We start from the raw sequence: 20,599 nt of genomic DNA on the forward strand, positions 1-20,599 counted from the left end.
ATACCCACTTTAATTATGTGCAAATTAAAGGGCAGATTATGCAAATTTCTAGGAAAAGGGTGGTAACTTCTGGGTTGCCGGGTCATTGCCATGGGAAAGGAGTAGTAGCTGCTGGTGTTACCATCACAATGGCAAACTGCCATGGCACAATGGTGGGCATGTCTTATGGAAAGGTGCTTCTGCTCCAGCCCTGTTTTAGCTAGTCCTCAATTTGGTCCGTTGTCTGAGCCCCACCTCTGGAGTCAAGTTCCACCTACTTCCTCATATGGATAAATAAGCTGTGGTACATCCAGACAATGGAATATTATTATGATTATTACAGATGGACTTTTGCCCTTGTTGCCCAGGCTGGAGTGCAATAGTGTGGTCTCGGCCCACTGCAACCTCTGCCTCCCAGGTTCAAGCTCCTCCAGGTTCAAGCTTCTCCTGCCTCAGCCTCCTGAGTAGCTGGGATTACTGGCACCTGCCACCACACCTGGCTAATTTTTGTATTTTTTTTTTTTTTTTTTTTTTGAGACGGAGTCTTGCTCTATCACCCAGGCTGGAGTGCAGTGGCGCGATCTCGGCTCACTGCAAGCTCCGCCTCCCAGGTTCACGCCATTCTCCTGCCTCAGCCTCTCCGAGTAGCTGGGACTACAGGCGCCCGCCACCACTCCCGGCTAATTTTTTTGTATTTTTAGTAGAGACGGGGTTTCACCGTGGTCTCGATCTCCTGACCTCGTGATCCGCCTGCCTCGGCCTCCCAAAGTGCTGGGATTACAAGCGTGAGCCACCGCGCCCAGCCTAATTTTTGTATTTTTAGTAGAGATGGGATTTCACCATGTTGGCCAGGCTGGCCTCAAACTCCTGACTTCAGGTGATCCAGCCACCTCAGCCTCCCAAAGTGCTGATATTACAGGTGTGAGCCACCACTCCCAGTGCAGACAATGGAATATTATTCAGCACTAAAGAGAGATGAGATGAGCTCTCAAGCCATGAAGAGACATACAGGAACCCCAAATGCATATTACTAAGTGAAAGAAGCCAGTCCCAAAAGGCTACATACTGTATGATACCAGCTATGTGATGTTTCAGAAAAAGCAAAACTGTAGAAGCAGTAAAAAGATCAGTAGTTGTCAGAGGTTAGTGGGAAAGGGGGAAGGATAGGCAGAGCATGGAAGCTTTCTACGGCAGTGAAAATACTCTGTATGACACTGTAATCGTGGATACCCGTTATCATACATGTGTCCAAATCCAGAGAATGTGACACACGGCAGGCAAGCCCCAAAGTGGGGCTTAGCCTGCAAGGGTTCTTGGTTTCACCCAAGAAGTTTTACAGGCTAGGGAAAGAATTCAAGGGTGAGTCCAGTGGTAGGGTAGAAGAAAACAGCTTTATTGCAGTGGCAGTGTTACAGCTCCATGACTGCTCTTGCAGGGCTACCCCACAGGCTGAGAGTAGCAGCTCAGGGCAGTTTTGCAGTCCTATTTATATTTATTTATTTATTTAAAGACACAGTCTCGCTCTGTTTCCCAGGTTGGAAAGCAGTGGTGCGATCTCAGCTCACTGCAACCTCAGCCTCCCGGGTTCAAGCAATTCTCCTGCCTCAGCCTCCCGAGTAGCTGAGATTACAGGTGCTTGCCACCATGCCTGACTAATTTTTGTATTTTTAGTAGAGATGAGGTTTCGCCATGTTGGCCAGGCTGGTCTCAAATTCCCGACCTCAGGTGATCTGCCTGCCTTGGCCTCCCAAAGTGCTGGGATTACAAGCATGAACCACTGTGCCATTCCCATACCTCCTTTTTTTTTTTTTTGAGATGGAGTCTTGCTCTGTCGCCCAGGCTGGAGTGCAGTGGCACGATCTCAGCTCACTGCAAGCTCGGCCTCCGAGGTTCATGCCATTCTCCTGCTTCAGCCTCCTGAGTAGTTGGGACTACGGGTGCCTGCCACCTCGCCCAGCTAATTTTTTGTATTTTTAGTAGAGACGGGATTTCACCATGTTAGCTAGGATGGTCTCGATCTCCTGACCTTGTGATCTGCCCTCCTCAGCCTCCCAAAGTGCTGGGATTACAGGCGTGAGCCACTGCGCCTGGCCCATACCTCCTTTTAATTACATGTACAGTAAGGGGCAGTTTATGCAGAAATTTCTAGGGAAGGGGTAGTAACTTTTGGGTGATCAGGTAATTGCCATGGAAAGGGGTGGTAAGGCCGGGTGCAGTGCTTCATGCCTGTAATCCCGGCACTTTGGGAGGCCAAGGCAGGCGGATCACCTGAGGTCAGGAGTTTGATACCAGCCTGGCCAACATGGTGAAACTCCACCTGTGCTAAAAATACAAAAATTAGCTGGGCATGATGGCACACACCTGTGATCCCAGCTACTCAGGAGGCTGAGGCAGGAGCATTGCTTGAACCCAGGAGGTGGAGGTTGCAGTGAGCCAAGATCACAACACTGCACTCTAGCCTGGGCCACAGAGCGAGACTCCATCTCAAACAAAACAAAACAAAAACAAAGAAAATAGACCAGGCGTGGTGGCTTACATCTGTAATCCCAGCACCTTAGGAGGCTGAGGCAGGAGGATCACTTGAGCCCAGGAGTTCGAGACCAGCCTGGGCAACATAGTGAGACCCCCATCTCTACAGATATATACACACACACACACACACACGTACACACACATACACACATATATATACACACACACACACACATATATATATACACACACATAATATACACACACGTATGAGTTGGGGGGATGGTTTCATATATATATATGAGTTGGGGGGATGGTTTCAGGATGAATCAAGCGCATTACATTTCTTGTTCACTTTATTATTATTACATTGTAATATATAATGAAATAATTATACAGCTCACACATATGTATGTGTGTATCTATACATGCACACAATATATTATATATGGTAATATTTATTCATATATATGAATAAAAAAATAAAAGAGAAGAGGAAAGGAAGGAAGGAAGGAAGGAAGAAAGGAAGGAAGATCAGTGTGGAGCGTCTGATGGAAGTGTCTTGGATGCTAGAGGGGTTTATGGGCTGATTCCCTCAACTTCCTCCCGTCTAACAAGGTCTGGTGTTCCATCAAGGCAGTGGGTATGCCCCAAGAAGTTTGCAAATGACAGAAAACCTAATTACAGGTCAACAAACCATGACCTGTGGGCCAAATGCAGCCTGCCACCTGTTTTTGTAAATGAAGCTTTTTTTTTTTTTTTTGAGACGGAGTCTCACTCTGTCATCCAGGCTGTAGTACAGTGGCACGATCTCGGCTCACTGCAACTTCTGCCTCCAGGGTTCAAGCAATTCTTCTGCCTCAGCCTCCCGAGTAGCTGGGATTACAGGTGCATTCCACCACGCCCAGCTAATTTTTGTATTTTTAGTAGAGACGGGGTTTCACCATGTTGGTCAGGCTGGTTTTGAACTCCTGACCTCATGATTCACCCGCTGTGGCCTCCCAAAGTGCTGGGATTCCAGGCGTGAGCCACTATGCATGGAAGACAATTTTTCTAATGAAAAAAATTTTTTCTCAATGCCATTTTGGAAGAGAAGCAAACTCTTATGTGGGTTTTAAGTATGGCTTCATTCAGTAGCTCCAGCAATGTCATCAAGGACTGCATGTCTCTGTGATGGATTCCTTTTCCAGCTTTGTAAATCTCAGATCTCCCACTCATGGCAGCAAAGTAGATGCAGTTGCTCCAGACCACGTAACCTCACCCTTGACCAACAGAGGGGAGAGTAAATCACTGTCCCGGAAGCTGGAGCTTAAAATCCGGGATTTGCACTCTCTCATTGGTCTGAAGTGGGTCATGTGTTAATCTCTGAACCAATAGCCCTAGGCAAGGGGATGGGCCATGCTAATTGACTGGAACTGGGGGTGGAGCCCCTCTCAGCCCATGTTGCTAGAAGAGAAAGAGGAGGGGGTATTGATGTATGCATAATTAGTTAATGAATATATTCGTTCTTTCCACCAACCCTCACTGATTTGTCTACTGTGTCCCAACAGCAGGGAATGTGATGGTTGATAAGAACTTGTTTCTGCTGTCATGGTGATCCCAGCCTACTGAGATTCCATGATCTGTTCACACAGTTACAGCATGTTGTAATCAATGCTGTGTATTCATTAGGATAGAGGTTTGGCTACTGTAACAGGTAGAGATTAATTTATCATCTAAACCTACAGAGCAGCAGTCTCCAACCTTTTTGGTAGCAGGGACTGGTTTTGTGGAAGACAATTTTTCCATGGACCAGAGTTAGGGGGATGGCTTCAGGATGATTCAAATGCATTACATTTATCGTCCCCTTTATTTCTATTATTATTACATTGTAACGTATAGTAAAATAAGTATACAACTCACCATAATGTAGAATCAGTGGGAGCCCTGAGCTTGTTTTCCTGCAACTAGTTGATCCCATCTGGGGGTGATGGGAGACAGTGACATCATCAGGCACTAGATTCCCGATAAGCAGTGCACAAGGTAGATCCCTCACATGTGGGGTTCACAGTAGGGTTTGCATTCCTATGAGGATCTAACGCTGCAGCTGATCTGACAGGAGGTGGAGCTCAGGTGGTAATGTGAGCAATGGGGAGTGGTTGTAAGCACAGATGAAGCTATGCTAGCTCACCTGCCTACCACTCACCTCCTGATGTGTGGCCCAGTTCCTAACAGATGGTAGACCAGTAGCAGGAGGCTGGTACTGGGAGCTACTCTGGAGGTGGAGGTGGGAGGATCACTTGAGCCCAGGAGGTGGAGGCTGCAGTGAGCTGTAATCACGCCACTGCACTCAGCTGGGCAACAGAGTGAGACCCTGTCTTTAAAAAAAAAGTTTAAATCACGCCTGTAATCCCAGCACTTTGGGAGGCCGACGTGGGCAGATCACGAGGTCAGGAGTTCGAGACTCGTCTGACCAAGATGGTGAAACCCCATCTCTACTAAAAGTACAAAAATTAGCTGGGCATGGTGGCATGCACCTGTAATCCCAGCTACTCAAGAGGCTGAGCAGGAGAATCGCTTGAACCCGGGAGCCGGAGGTTGCAGTGAGTCGAGATTGTGCCACTGCGCTCCATCCTGGGTGACAGAGTGAGACTCTGTCTCAAAAAAAAAAAAAAGTTAGAAAAAAAAAGGCCGGGCACAGTGGTTCAAGCCTATAATCCCAGCAGTTTGGGAGGCCGAGGCAGATGGATTGCCTGAGGTCAGGAGTTTGAGACCAGCCTTGCCAACATGGTGAAACGCGTCTTTACGAAAAATACAAAAATTAGCCAGGTGTGGTGGCAGGTGCCTGTAATCCCAGCTACTCAGGAGGCTGAGGGAGGAGAATCACTTGAACCCAGGAGGTGGAGGTTGCAGTGAGCCAAGATCACACCATTGCACTCCAGCCTGGGTGACAAGAGTGAGACTTCATCTCAAAAAAAAAAAAAAAAAAAAAAGTTCAAAAAACCCCCAACCAATTCTCTCCCCCCCAATAATTACCCTAGGACAACAGGCATAAACTTGGGTCATCCTTGGCAAACTGGGAGGTAAGTCACTCTGTGTAGCAGAGAACCAAAGTAACAATGACTTAAATAAAACTGAAGATTATTTATTTCTTATGCAATAATCTGAGCTTAATCAGTCCAAGGCTGTCATTGTCCTTTCTACAGTGCCGAAGACGAGCTCCTCCTGTTCTGTTGTCCTGCCACCTGTGAATTTCCTTTGTCCTCAGTTTCCAAGAATACTTATCACCATACTCACTTGCCAGCCAGATAAAGGGGCTAGAATGTTCCTCCCTTTAAGAATGCAACCTGGCATTGCACATTATCAGTTAGCTTTTGCCGTGCAACGAACAGTCCCCTGAAATGGAATGGCTTAAAGACAACATTTGTTATTCCAATTCATTTGGTAAATTATCTGGGCAGATAGGTGATCTCTGTGGTTAGCTAATAACCTGGCTGGGGTAGGTAGTCTAGGAGGGCCTCATTCACATATCTGCTGGTTGGCCAGTTGATCAGTGTAGGGTACCTTTAGCTAGGTGCTTGTCTCTGCTCCACACCGTCTCTCATCCTTTGGCAATTTAGCCTGAGTGCTTGAATTTGGCAGGAGTATTCCAAGAAAGCAACAGGAGAAGTTGCAAACCCTCTATGGGCTAAAGCAAGTCACGAGACCAACCTAGACACAAAAGATGAAGACTTAGATTCTACCTCTTTTTTTTTTTTTTTTTTGAGACAGGGTCTCATTTTGTCACCCAAGCTGGGGTGCAGTGACTTGACCTTAGCTCACTGCAACCTCAAACTCCTGGACTCAATTGATCCTCAGCCTCCTGAGTAGCTGGAACTACAGGCATGTGCCACCACACCTGGCTAATTTTAAATTTATTTGTAGAGACGGGGGCTTGCTTTGTTGCCAGGCTGGTCTTGAACTCCTGGCCTCAAACAATTCTCCCACCCCACCCAATCCTCCTAATCATGTCTTGGAATTACAGGCGTGAGCCACCATACCCGGCAATTCTCTCTTTGGATGGTAGGAGCTGGAAAGTATTTGTAATCTACCACAAAGGGCATTCAGGCAGAGGCAACCTTATATACGAGACCTGGAGACGAGAGATGGTAAAATAGGTTGCATTTAGCGTGTGGCAACCATTTCTACCTGGCTGGAGCAGAGGTGGGAGAGGTAAGTGAGAAAAAAAGAGTAGAGTCATCACAGAAGTCAGCAGGGGCCGTGGTGAAGTTGGACTTTGTGCTGAGGATGACGGGGGAACCATGGCAAGGTTTCAAGAGGAGATTGACGTGGTTAGATTTGCTGTATGAAGGTGGGCTGAGAGGAGTATAAAACGGATCAGGAAGATCACTGAGGAGGCTGTTGCAGCCACAAAGGTGATCACTGTGGTGGCTGCTCTAGGATTTGGGAACGGGGATGGTGAGAAGAACTTAGATGTAAGAGATAGTTTGGATGTAGAATCTGAATGATCTATTGATTGACTGGAAATGGATTCAATGAATTCTCCATTTCCAACCAGGTACAGTGGCTCACGCCTGTAATACCAGCACTTTGGGAAGCCAAGACGAGCTAATTGTTTGAGGCCAGGGGTTCGAAACCAGCCTGGACAACATAATAAGACCCTGTCTCTACAAAAAATAAAAATAAAAATAAAGTTATCTGGGCATGATGGTGCATGTCTGTAGTCCCAACACTCAGGAGGCTGAGGCAAGAGGATCAATTGAGCCCAAAAGGTGGAGGCTGCAGTGAGCTATGATTGTGCCACTTCACTCCAGTCTGGGTGACAGAGCAAGACCTCATCACTACAAATAAAAAGTTAGCCAGGTGTGGTGGTGCATGCCCATAGTCCTAGCTGCTCAGGAGGCTGAGGCAGGAAGATTGCTTGAGCCCAAGCTCGAGGCTGCAGATTGCACTACTGCACTTCAGCCTGGGCAACAGAGTGAGACCTTGTCTCTAAAGAAATAAAAATAAAAATAAACCCGACTTTCAAAACACTTAGATTCATTCTTGGCTTGTAGATGATTACCTGTGAAATTACTCTAACTTGGCCGGGCGCAGTGGCTCATGCCTTTAATCCCAGCACTTTGAGAGGCAGAGGTGGGTGGATCCCCTGAGGTCAGGAGTTCGAGACCAGCCTGGCCTACATGGTGAAACCCTGCCTCTACTAAAAATATAAAAAATTAGCCAGGCGTGGTGGCGGGAGGCTGTAATCCCAGCTACTCAGGAGGCAGAGGCTGGAGAATTGCTTGAACCCAGGAGGCAGAGGCTGCAGTGAGCTGAGATCACGTCATTGCACTCCGGCCTGGGCGACAAGAGTGAAACGCTGTCTAAAAAAAAAAAAAAAAAAAAAAAAAAAAAAATTACTCTAACTTGATTCTGAAGGATTGGGGAGTGTTGAAAATCATCTTGGGTTTGTAAGCCAGATTGCTGGGTGGTGATGGAGCCATTGTTAGATGAAGAGGCTGGAGGGAGGAGAGCAAGTTTGAACTGGCAATGATGTCAGTCTTGGACCTGTTAAGTTTGAGGTGCCCATTGTTGAAAGAATGAACCTGTTTCCCCAGCTGTAAGCAAAGAAATGGATTGCAATGAAAAGGCTTGCTTTCAACCTGTTGTTCCAAAACCTTGGTCCTGGTCTGGAACAGAGTACAGACTGTCTTCTAGTTACCGTGTTATTCATTTTTATTTATTTATTTATTTATTTATTTTTGAGATGGCGTCTTGCTCTGTTGCCCAGGCTGGAGTGCAGTGGCACGATCTCGGCTCACTGCAACCTCCACCTTCCAGGTTCAAGTGATCCTCCTGCCTCAGCCTCTCAAGTAGCTGGGATTACAGGCATGCACCACCATGCCCGGCTAATTTTTGTATTTTTAGTAGAGACGGCATTTCACCATGTTGGCCAGGCTGGTCTTGAACTCCTGACTTCAAGTGATCCACCCTCTGCGGCCTCCCATAGTGCTGGGATTATAGGCATCAGTCTCCATGCCCAGCCTCATTTATTTATTCAATAAATTGTATTGGGCACTATTGCATGCCACCACGTGGTGTTCAGGATTCAGAGGTGACTCAACCCTAGGTCCTGACTTTGTCTGGAGAGACCCAGCACAGGCGTCTTCGTTGTCAGGCCTGGGTTGAAGAGGGACATCATGTTAAGGGAGGCTGCAGTGTGGGGGAGAATGAGGACTCTGCTTGGCTGAAGACATTGGGGAAGGCTTCCTGGAAGAAGAAATATTGGAGACGGGCCTTGAAGGATGAGTAGGAGTTCACCAGGCAAATAGGAGAGGAACTTTTAGCCCAGACATCAGTCCTTTATTCATCTCCCTGCATATAATTACTGTAAGAATTGGCAAGAGAAGCTGGAATGGAGATCCATGAGGTTTCTAAGGATCAGACGGACACATCACAGCTAACTCTGGCCCAAAGGGTACTTCATTAGGATAACACCAGCTACTGTAACAAACAAGACATTTCAGTGACTTAACATGGTAAAAATGTATTTCTTGTACACAAAACAGTACAATGCATGTGCTTCTGGTTCCAGGTTGGGGGACTTTTCCCCACAGAGTAATTCAGGGACCCAGGCTACTTTCATTTGCAGTTTTGCCATTCCTTAGAGTCTCAGCCTGCAGAAAATAGGGAGAGAGGAGGTATGGAGAAGTAATTTCTCCTTAAATACAGTGCCCTGAAAGTGATGCGTATGACAAATGCTCCTATTCTATTGGCCAGAAGCAGTCACATGACTGCATCCACATGCAAGGAGAGACGGGAAATGCAGTCCTTAGCTGGGCAGGCATTTTCCAGCAGCAATTCCATATTATGGAAGAGACAGCATGAATTTTGGTGGATCTTTAGTGGCCTCTGCCCGAGGTAGACAGCAGGAATAGAACTAAGGGCTTGGAGGCAGTAACACTCAGTTTGATTTGTGCTCTTGAGTAAACCCTTCTTCTCACTCTTTGGGTTTCTCTCTCTGAGTGATGAGTGTTGAAGATTGGAAGCTGGTTAATACCTAAGGTCTTTTCCAGTTTCAAAAATTGACTGGGGGCAGTGGTTCACGCCTGTAATCCCAACACTTTGGGAGACCAAGGCAGGCAGATTACTTGCGGTAAGGAGTTCAAGACCAGCCTGGCCAACATGGTGAAACCCTGTCTCTACTAAAAAGAAAATACAAAAATTAGCAGGGCATGGTGGTGGGCGCCTGTAATTCCAGCAATTCGGGAGACTGAGGCACTTGAACTTGGGAGGTGGAGGTTGCAGTGAGCCAAGATCACACCACTGCACTCCAGCCTGGGCGACAGAGGGAGACTCTATCTCAAAACAAAAACAGAAACAAAAACAATCAAAAATACAAACATTGATGGGTTGGTGAATGCTCTTGGGTTTCCCAGCTGGAGCTAAGATGATGATGGTGATGATGATGATGGTGGTGATGGTCATGGTCATGAATATGATTGTGGTAATCATGGTGGTGATGGTTATAATGGTAACGATGATGGTGATGGTGATAATAATGACAATGATGATGAGAATGGTGATGACGAGTATGGTGATGGTGATGATGGTGGTGATAATGATATCACTATCATGATGATAATGATAATTTCCAGAACTTGAAACGTCCAGCCCTTTTTATGCGTTATATAATTGAATTACAACAACATGACACAGTAGGCATAAACCCTTCATGTTGGCTCATTTGCCTTTATCCTTATGTTACCTATTTATTGCTAAGTAACAAATTATCCCCAAACTTAATTGTAAAAAACAACCATTTATTATGCTTATGTATTATTTGGGTCAGGAATTCTGAAATAGCTCATCTAGGCAGTTCCCACTGGGGTTTCTTTTTTTTTTTTTTTTTTGAGACGGAGTCTTTCTCTGTCCCCCAGGCTGGAGTGCAGTGGCGCGATCTCGGCTCACCGCAACCTCCACCTCCTGGGTTCACGCCATTCTCCTGCCTCAGCCTCCCGAGTAGCTGGGAATACAGGCACCCACCAACACGCCTGGCTAATTTTTTGTGTTTTTAGTAGAGACGGGGTTTCACCGTGTTAGCCAGGATGGTCTCGATCTCCTGACCTCGTGATCCGCCCGCCTCAGCCTCCCAAAGTGCTGGGATTACAGGCTTGAGCCACCACGCCCGGCTTCCCACTGGGGTTTCTAATGAGCTTGTGCACAGATGTTGGCTGGGGCTGCAGTCATCTGAAGGCCTTAGCTGGAGGGTCTACTTCCTGAGTGGCTGGGTCACATAGAGCTTCAGCTCCTCACCGCCTGGGGCTCCCCACAGGACTGATTGAGTGGCCTCACAACATGGTGGCCAGTGAGTGGTCCAAGAGACCAAAATGGAGCTTCGATATGTTTCATTATTTAGTCTTGAGAACTCACATCTTGTTACTTCCACCCTATTCTTTTAGTGACACATGGCCAGTCTTGGTTCAATGTGGGAGGGGATTAAAAAGGGCATTTTAACTTATGTATGAATACCAGGAGCTATGGACCATTGGGGGCCATCTTGGAGGCTGGCTACTACGAGCACATTGTCTTAATTACTGTAGATTTATGGTGTCAATATTCGGTAGGACTCATACCCTTTATTTTCCCTCTGTAGGAGTATATTGGTGACTCATGACTGAGGTTTTCTGTACAAATCTTAGGATTTGTATGTCAAGTTCAATGAAAAACCATTCTGGGGTTTTTAATTGAAATTGAATTAAATCTATAGCTCAATTTTGGAGAGAATTGAAGATTTTAAAACTTGAGTCGTGGGGCTGGGTGCGGTGGCTCATACCTGTAATCTCAGCACTTTGAGAGCCTGTGGTGGGAAAGTCACTTGAGACCAGGAGTTGAAGACCAGCCTGGGTGATATAGTGACACCCTGTCTCTATAAAAAATCTTTAAAAAAAATTAGCCAGGTATAGTGGCATATGCCTGTAGTCCCAGCTACTTGGGAGACTGACACAGGAGGATCTTTTGAGCCCAAGAGGTCAAGGTTACAGTGAACTATGATCGTGCCACTGCACTCTGGCCTGGGTAACAGAGTGATACCCTGTTGCTAAAAATAAATCAATGAATGAATAAATAAAATAAAACAAAACACTGAGTCTTGCTAGAAAGGAACTGGTATACATTCGATTTTGTTTAGGTCACTAGCTTTATGTAGTTTTGTTTCACATCTTCTAGGCTACGGTCAATAGTAGTATCCTTTTAAAATCAAAGTCTGATTTCCCTATGTGAAATGCTGAATTCTTCATTTTACCATTCAATCAGTTCTAGCAACTGTGGACGCTTGTGCAATCCACACCCTTATCAAAACAGAACATTTCCATCACTTGTGGCCTCTCTGAGTCAATCTCTACCTTCCCTCTTGCCCCCGGAAGCAACCACTGATTTTTCTATCATCATAGGTTAGTTTTGCTTACTCTAGGATTTCACAAATTCTTTTTTAATTTGTGAGTTATTTTTGCTTATGTACTGACACTTAGTACACTTTGTATATTGATTTTGTATTCAGCCACACTGTCAAATAATTTTATTAATTTTAGCAATTTATCTGTATATTTTTTGGGAATTTCTATGTTGACGATTGCTTCTTCTGCGAAAACGACTACTGTCTGCCTTTCTTTCTTTCTTTCTTTCTTTCTTTCTTTCTTTCTTTCTTTCTTTCTCTTTCTTTCTTTCTTTCCTTCTTTCTTTCTTTCTTTCCTTCTTTCCCTTTTCCTTCTGTCTTGTCTTGCAGTACAGGCTGAGATCTTCAATACAATGTTGAATAGAAATGGTGACAGCAGGTTCCCTTGCGTAGTTCTGATTTCAAAGGGAATCTTTTCAACATCTCATTATTAAGCATAGTGTTTCAGTCTATGTTTTTTGAAGGCCTTCTTTATCAGGTTACAGAAGTTCCCTTCCATTTTTACTTTGCCAAGAGATTTTCCCCCCTCTTTCTTTTGATCAGGAATGAGTGTTGAGTTGTTACGGCATCTTTCATGTGTCTCTGTTGCAAATTTCTCTTTTTGACAAAGACAGAACAGGTCTTGGGTCAGAGCCTTGGGCAAGCAACAGAATCTACCTAGAATTTAATAACATTGTTTGAACCATATTTATTCTACAGTTGCTTCTTCTTTTATTTATTTATTTATTTATTTTGAGACAGGGTCCCATTGTGTTGCCTGGACTGGAGTGCAGTGGTGCGACCATAGCTCACTGCAGCCTCTACCTCCTGGCCTCAAGTGATCCTCCTGCCTCAGCCTCCTGAGTAGCTGGGACTACTGGCCATCACACCAGGCTAATTTTTGTATTTTTTGTAGAGACAGTGTCTCTCCATGTTGCTCAGGCTGGTCCCAAACCTCTGACCTCAAAGTGATCCTCTCGCCTTGGCTTCCCAAAGTGCTGGGATTACAGGTATGAGCCATGACACCCATCATACAGTTGCTTCTGTTTGTAGCACATGAGCTTAGTTTTGTAGGAGGATGTAAATTTCTCTTCTTAAACACAAAAGAGTTAAAGTTCATGTTCCATATGCAATGGGTTACATAGACTGTGGCAGCAATTGAGAAGATGATACATTCTGCAAATGGAAGTGTGAGAAACAGGGTTACAACAGACACTAAGTGCCAGATCAATTCGCACACACAGCTATGGCATAATAGTTACGCACAGGCTTGGAAGTCATGCTGCCTGAGTTTGCATCCCAGCTGTGTGTCTCACCTCAGTTTCCTTGTCTGTAAAATGAGGATAATAATATTACTTACCTTGAAGAGTTGCTGGGAGGAGTCCATGTTATCTCTGTAGCATGCTAAAATTGAGAGCACGGTGGGTGGAAGCTCATGCCAGCTTCCACTACACACAAGGTAAAGAGAAAAGGCTGTGGTCAAGAAAGTGGGCTCAGCTGGGAGTTGTGGCTCCCACCTGTAATACCAACATTTAGGGAGGCTGAGGCAGGAGGATTGCTTGAGGACCAGCCTGGTCAAGCTAATGAAACTCTCTGCTGTCCCTGCAAATTTTTTTTTTTTTTTTTTGAGACCGAGTCTCGCTCTGTCTCCCAGGCTGGAGTGCAGTGGCGCAATCTCGGCTCACTGCAAGCTCCGCCTCCTGGGTTCACGCCATTCTCCTGCCTCAGCCTCCCGAGTAGCTGGAACTACAGGCGCCCGCCACCACGCCCGGCTAATTTTTTTGTGTTTTTGGTAGAGACGGGGTTTCACCGTGTTAGCCAGGATGGTCTCGATCTCCTGACCTCGTGATTCGCCCACCTCGGCTTCCCAAAGTGCTGGGATTACAGGCGTGAGCCACCATGCCTGGCTACAAAAACATTTTTAAAATTAGCTGGATGTGGTGGCACACATCCATTGTCCTGGCTACTTGGGAGGCTGAGCTGGGAGCCTTGCTTGGTCCCAGGAGGTAAAGGCTGCAGTGAGCTATGATTGCATCACTGCACTCCAGCCTGGACAACAGAGTGAGAGCATCTCTCTCTCGCTCTCTCTCTCTCTCTCACACACACACACAGACACACACACACACACACACACACACACACACACACACAACGTGGGCTCTAGATTCACACCATCTCGGAATTTAATTGCAGCTCCTCCCCTAACTTACTCTTGCTGTTAATCTCAAGCAGCATCCCCACACCGATCTAAGCCTGCTTTCTTGTAGGTGAAATGGACATAGACGGGTGTGGTGGCTCATGCCTGTAATCCCAGCACTTTGGGAGGCCGAGGCAGGTGCATTACTTGAGGTCAGGAGTTCAAGACCAGCCTGGACAACATGGTGAAACCCCTATCTCTACCAAAAAAGACAAAAATCAGCTGGATGTGGTGGCACACGCCTGTAGTTCCAGCTACTTGGGAGGCTGAGGTGGGAGAACCGCTTGAACCTGGGAGGCGGAAGTTGCAGTGAGCCGAGATGGTGCCACTGCACTCCAGCCTGGGCGACAGAGTACGACTCCATCTCAAAAGGGTATAAACACTCACAGTGTGGTTATGAGAATGGAGTTAATCTGAATGCCTAACCATGCATAGTAGACATCCAAGAAATGCAATTTTTTTTTTCTTTTGAGATGGAGTCTCACTCTTGTTGCCCCGGCTGGAGTGCAGTGGTGCTATCTCAGCTCACTGCAACCTCCACCTCCCGGGTTCAAGCAATTCTCCCGCCTCAGCCTCCCAAGTAGCTGGGATTACAGGTGCCCGCCACCATGCCTGGCTAATTTTTTTTTTTTTTGGTATTTTTAGTAGAGATGGGGTTTCACCATGTTGCCCAGACTGGTTTTGAACTCCTGACCTCAAGTAATCTGCCTGCCTCAGCCTTCCAAAGTGCTGGGATTGCAGGCATGAGTGGCCGCGCCCAGCCAAAAAATGCAAATATTGTTATGGTAGGGGCACAGAGTAGGGGTTGGCAAGTGTGTCAGAATCACCCGAGGAGAGTGTTAATATGCAGATTCCCAGGCCCCCCTTCCATCCATCTAGTTAACAAACATATATCAGGGGCCTCCTACACACAAGGCACTACCATACTTGCTGGGCATTGAAGAAACAGAACGATGGCCCTCCCCTCTTCAAACTGACATTCTATTTGGGTGAGATGAACAATAAACACAACAAGAGAAGCAAAACTAAAGGGATAGAAAACGCCAGAGTAGGGGAGTGGGATTTTATTAAATTTTAATTAATTTATGTATATATTTATTTTCTGAGATGGGGTCTCGCTCTGTTGCCCAGGCTGGAGTGCAGTGGCACCGTCATGGCTCACTGCAGCCTCCACATCCTAGGCTCCAACAATCCTCCTCTCTCAGCCTCCCGAGTAGCTGGGACTACAGGTATGCACCACCATGCCTGGCTAATTTTTAAATTTGTTTTTGCAGAGATGGGATCTCATTATGTGGCCCCAGGCTGATTTTGAACACCTGGGCTCAAGTGATTCTCTCACTTCTGCCTCCCAGCGTGCTGGGATTACAGGTGTGCACCACCACATCCAGCTGAGTTTTTATTTTTTGTGGAGATGGGGTCTCCCCGTGTTGACCAGGCTGGTCTTGAACTCCTGGGCTCAAGCCAACCTGGGCGTGTGATTTTAAACAGGGTGGTCAGAGGAGGTCTCACAGAGAAGGTGTCCTTTGAGGAAAGACAAAGAAGTTAGCAAGGAACTTTCTTCTGGATATCAGGGTGTATTTGTTTGCGTGGGTGCCTTAACAAAGTACCACAAGCTTGGAGGCTTAAACAGCAGAAATTTATTTTCTCACAATAAATATCTTGGTCACCTCCCTATCCTCCCCTCTTCTTCCTCCTCGTCCACTCTGCCTCCAGCCACATGGGCCTCCTTGCTGTTCCTTCAACATATTAGGCAAGGTCCTGCCTCAGGACCATTGCATGCGCTGTTCTCTCTTCTTGGAATACACTTTCTTGTGTGCTATGGGTTGAACTGTGTCCCCCCAAAATTTATACATTGAAGTCTTAACCCCTAGTACCTCAGAATGTGGCTGTATTTGGATATGGAGTATTTACAGAGGTAGTTCAGTTAGAATGAGGTCATCTGTGTGGGCCCTAATGCACTCTGACTGATGTCCTTATAAGAAGAGTAAACTAGGGTACAGGCGGGGCAAGACCACGTCACAGTGCAGGGAGAAGGTGGCTGTCTACTGACATGAGCCCTTAGAGGAACCTACAAATATCCAGGCCTAAAAAGTAGAAACAAACTGGCCGGGCGCGGTGGCTCATGCCTGTAATCTCAGCACTTTGGGAGGCCGAGGTGGGTGGATCACCTGAGGTCAGGAGTTCAAGACCAGCCTGACCAACATGGTGAAACCTCATCTCTACTAAAAATACAAAAATAAGCTGGGTGTGATGGCGGGTGCCTGTAATCCCAGCTACTCAGGAGGCTGAGACAGGAGAATTGCTTGAACCTGGGAGGCGGAGGTTGCAGTGAGCTAAGATCGCACCATTGCACTCCAGCCTGGGGGACAAAGTGAGACTCCATCCCCTCCCAAAAAAGAAAGAAAAGAAACAAGCTATCCATGAAAACACTTTGTGATGTGCTGTTTTATATCACAGAATGGAACCTGTGTTTTGATTCAACAAGTTCAAAACACTCTTTTTGTAAAATCTAAGAAGTTATGTTTCTGAACCTATTGAGCCTTTATAGGAACATATGAATATCCAGTCCTAAAAACTAGAAACGAGCTATCTGTGAAAACACTTTGTGATGTGCTGTTTCATATCACAGAAGGGGACCTGTGTTTTGAAGAAACCAACCCTACTGACACCTTGATCTTGGACTTTTAGTCTCGGAACTATTCTGGACATTTCCTATGAATAGAACTGTACAATACATGGCATTTTGTGATTTGCTTCTTTCACTGAGCATGTTTTTAAGGTTCATCCATGTCATAGTGTGGAACAGTATTTTGCTCCTTTTTTATGGCTCAGTAATATTCCGTTGTGTGGATTTGCCTGTGCTGGACATTTCATATAAATAGATGCATGCAATACGTGGCTTTGGAAGATGGATTTTAACCAACTCTACTGATGAGTCTGCTTTAGGACTCTTGGTCCACACTGACTTCATGGAGAATGTTGGGGGCTGTGGGAGAGGCCAAGTCTACAAGCTGCGGGAGGCTGGTGGATGGAAGGCTGGTTAGAATTCTTCAGGATCTGGGGGAACCTCAGAGAGTGCTGAACCTGTTGGGACATTGGATAAGCCAATACTTGGCAAATGCAAGAATACAAAGGTTTCTTTCTTTCTTTTTCTTTTTCCAGATACTCAAAAGCTGGGGCCATGTTACATGTGCCCGGCTGTTTCATTAGTTAATATCTTTTGGTTGCAGGCCATGGCAACCGAATCTAAAGTGACTTAAACAAGAAAAGGAATGTTTTGGCTCATGAAATAAAAAAGTTTAGGGATGGCCAGGCATGGTGGCTCCCACCTGTAATCTCAGCACTTTAGGAGGCCAAGGCGGGCAGATTCCTCAAGTCTAGGAGTTCAAGACCAGCCTGGGCAACATAGCAAGACCTTGTCTCTACAAAAAATACGGAAATTAGCTGGGTGTTGTGGCACATGACTGAAGTCCCAGCTACCTGGGAGGTGGAGGCAGGAGGCCTGGTTTTTTGTTTGTTTGTTTGTTTGAGACAGGGTCTTGCTTTGTTGCCCAGGCTGGAGTGCAGTGGTGCCATCATAGCTCACTGCAGGCTCGAACACCTGGGCTTACTGATCCACTCATCTCAGCCTCCTGAGTAGTTCAAAATGTTTTTGAGGTCATCCACATTGTAGTATGAATCAGTGCTTCATTCCTTTTTATGGCTGAATAATATTCCATCGTATGGATATACCACATTTGTTTAACTGTTAGTGATTAATTTTATCTTTTGTGAATTTTAAGTGAACAAAAACGTTCAGAGCATAGATCTGGATGAGGCACAGCTTAATCTTTATCAGAAGAGAATGCAATTTTATGGAAGGGGGTCTGTGCTTTCATTTCCCCTCCACACCAGTCCCCAAGCCAGGTGGCCTGGGGGTCAGTTTCTCCCCTGCCCTTTCATCCTCCCCCACCCTCATTTCTCTGTCTCCTCACAGTTCCTGTGCCTTAAGAACATTAGAACCTTCCTGTCCACCTGCTGTGAGAAGTTCGGCCTCAAGCGGAGCGAGCTCTTTGAAGCCTTTGACCTCTTCGATGTGCAGGATTTTGGCAAGGTGAGCTGGGCACTTGAAGCCCAAAGACCGAGTTTCAGTTCATTTCCATTGACATCTACACTGGGCAAGCTAAGGGCTGTCGGGACAGGCAGACAAGCCAGACCAGGCCATATACAAGGTGCAAATAGCACTGGCTTGGTATACGTGGAACTGGGTTTCAGTTCCCACTCTGACACTTGCGTGTGACCTTGGATATGTGGCTGTGCCTCTCTGAGCCCCCCGTTTCTCATCTGAAATATGGGAATATTATCACCCTGCCCTCTCTGAGTGGCTATGAGGATTAAATAGAAAGATAGAGGGCCGGGCGCAGTGGCTTACGTCTGTAATCCCAGCACTTTGGGAGGGTGAGGTGGGCGGGTCACGAGGTCAGGAGATCGAGACCACCCTGGATAACACAGTGAAACCCTGTCTCTACTAAAAATACAAAAAATTAGCTAGGTGTGGTGGCCGGCGCCTGTAGTCCCAGCTACTTGGGAGGCTGAGGCAGGAGAATCACTTGAACCCGGGAGGCTGAGGTTGCAGTGAGCAGAGATTGTGCCACTGCACTCCAGCCTGGGCGACAGAGTGAGACTCTGTTAAAAGAAAGAAAAAGAAGGAAAAGAAAGAAAAGAAAGAAAGAAAGAGAAGAAGGGAGGAAGGAAAGAAAGAAAGACGGAAGGAAGGAAGGAAGGAAAAGAAAGAAAGAAAGAAAAAGAAAGAAAGAAAAAAGAAAGAAAGGAAGAAGGAAAGAAAGAAAAGGAAGAAAGGAAAGAAAGAAAGAAGGAAGGAAGAAAAAGAAAGAAAGAAAAAGAAAGAGAAAGAGAGAAAGAAAAAGAAAGAAAGGAAGAAAGAAAGGAAGGAAAGAAGGGAAGAACGAAAGAAAGAAGGAAGGAAGAAAGGAAGAAAGAAAGGGAGAAAGAAAAAGAGAAAGAAATAAAGAAAGGAAAGAAGGGAAGAAGGAAGGAAAGAAAGAAAGAAGGAAGGAAGGAAGAAAGAAAGAGAAAGAAAAAGAAAGAAGGAAAGAAAGAAGGAAAGAAAAGAAAGAAAGAAAGAAAGAAAAAGAAAGAGGAAGGAAGGAAGGAAGAAAGAAAGGAGCAAAGGGTGGGGCTCATTTGAGGGAACGATGGTATGGGAATGGGAGGTAGAGAAAATCCTGAATTAGGCTCCCAAGAGGCATGGAGTCTAGCGCCTCAGACAGTCTTGCAGCTGGAAGCTGTGTTCTGCCGTGGGGGTGTATGAGGGGCTCACTGAGTGGCCACTGCCCCGTCACAGGTCATCTACACTCTGTCTGCTCTGTCCTGGACCCCGATCGCCCAGAACAGGGGGATCATGTGAGTAACCACCTGGGCCTTGGGCCATTTAGCCCCAGTCCTCTCCCTCCCTGAAGCCCCACTTCTACCCAGCTCCCAGGCCCCTGGCTCACACCCTCCTGACCCCCCAGGCCCTTCCCCACCGAGGAGGAGAGTGTAGGTGATGAAGACATCTACAGTGGCCTGTCCGACCAGATCGAGTGAGTGCTCAGGCCTGTGGCCGTACAGCTCACTGGAGCACCGTCCTGGGGGTGGAGGGTCTGAGGGGACATGGCCTTGCCCTCCGGGAAATAAGGTCATACCCTGGTGTCTGGGGCACACAACCTTGCCTGGGAGTCTGGGGAGACACAGCCCTGCCCTGGGGTCTTGGGGGACATGGTGCTGCCCTGGGGTCTTGGGGGACATGGCCTGCCCTTGGGGTCTGAGGTCCCACCCTGGGAGTCTTGAGGGGACAAAGCCCTGCCCTGGGGTCTGAGGGGACCCTGCTCTGATCTGGGAGAGGTCCGAGGGATCCCTGACCTCACAACCCACAGCGACACGGTGGAGGAGGATGAGGACCTGTATGACTGCGTGGAGAATGAGGAGGCGGAAGGCGACGAGATCTATGAGGACCTCATGCGCTCAGAGCCCGTGTCCATGCCGGTGCGTGAGGTGGAGGGTCGGGCCTGGGGAGGGCGCGGGCGGGGGGCAGCCCCAGGCCTCCCAACACCGGCCTCTCCGCTCGCTCTCAGCCCAAGATGACAGAGTATGACAAGCGCTGCTGCTGCCTGCGGGAGATCCAGCAGACGGAGGAGAAGTACACGGACACGCTGGGCTCCATCCAGCAGGTGGGTGCCTCCCACCCAGCGCCTGCCAGGCGCATGCGCGGGAGCTGAGCCGGCAGGTGCACGTCCACCTGTCCGGCCGCTCTGGGCAACTGAGGCTTTTCCTGCCCCCATCGCTTTTCCTTTCTGTGACTGTCTCCGTCTCTGAGTTTCTCTGACTTACATATGTATATATAAATATGAGTCTGACGTATATATATATATATATATATAAAATATAGGACACTGCCTGCAGGAGCAGCCAAAAAAAAAACCAAACAAAATAAATACAAAATTAAAAAATATAGATATATTAAACATATACATAAATAGAAAATATATAAATATATACAAAGTATATAAATATATAAA

The 20,599-nt window shown here is 46.7% G+C and overlaps 1 protein-coding gene across 1 annotated transcript in view; it reads left to right on the plus strand.

Moving 5' to 3' along the window:
- VAV1 (vav guanine nucleotide exchange factor 1) overlaps nucleotides 1-20,599 on the plus strand; it is an 88,868-nt gene that overhangs the window by 32,984 nt on the left and 35,285 nt on the right. The window contains exons 2-6 of the mRNA XM_032169450.2: nucleotides 18,019-18,135; nucleotides 19,387-19,445; nucleotides 19,556-19,624; nucleotides 19,958-20,066; nucleotides 20,156-20,251. Of these exons, the coding sequence (XP_032025341.1) occupies nucleotides 18,019-18,135; nucleotides 19,387-19,445; nucleotides 19,556-19,624; nucleotides 19,958-20,066; nucleotides 20,156-20,251 (450 nt within the window). The remainder of the gene's footprint in view (nucleotides 1-18,018; nucleotides 18,136-19,386; nucleotides 19,446-19,555; nucleotides 19,625-19,957; nucleotides 20,067-20,155; nucleotides 20,252-20,599) is intronic.

The sequence above is a fragment of the Hylobates moloch genome, unplaced genomic scaffold (assembly GCF_009828535.3).
Source record: "Hylobates moloch isolate HMO894 unplaced genomic scaffold, HMol_V3 SCAFFOLD_12, whole genome shotgun sequence".
In the NCBI taxonomy this organism is placed as follows: Eukaryota; Metazoa; Chordata; class Mammalia; order Primates; family Hylobatidae; genus Hylobates; species Hylobates moloch.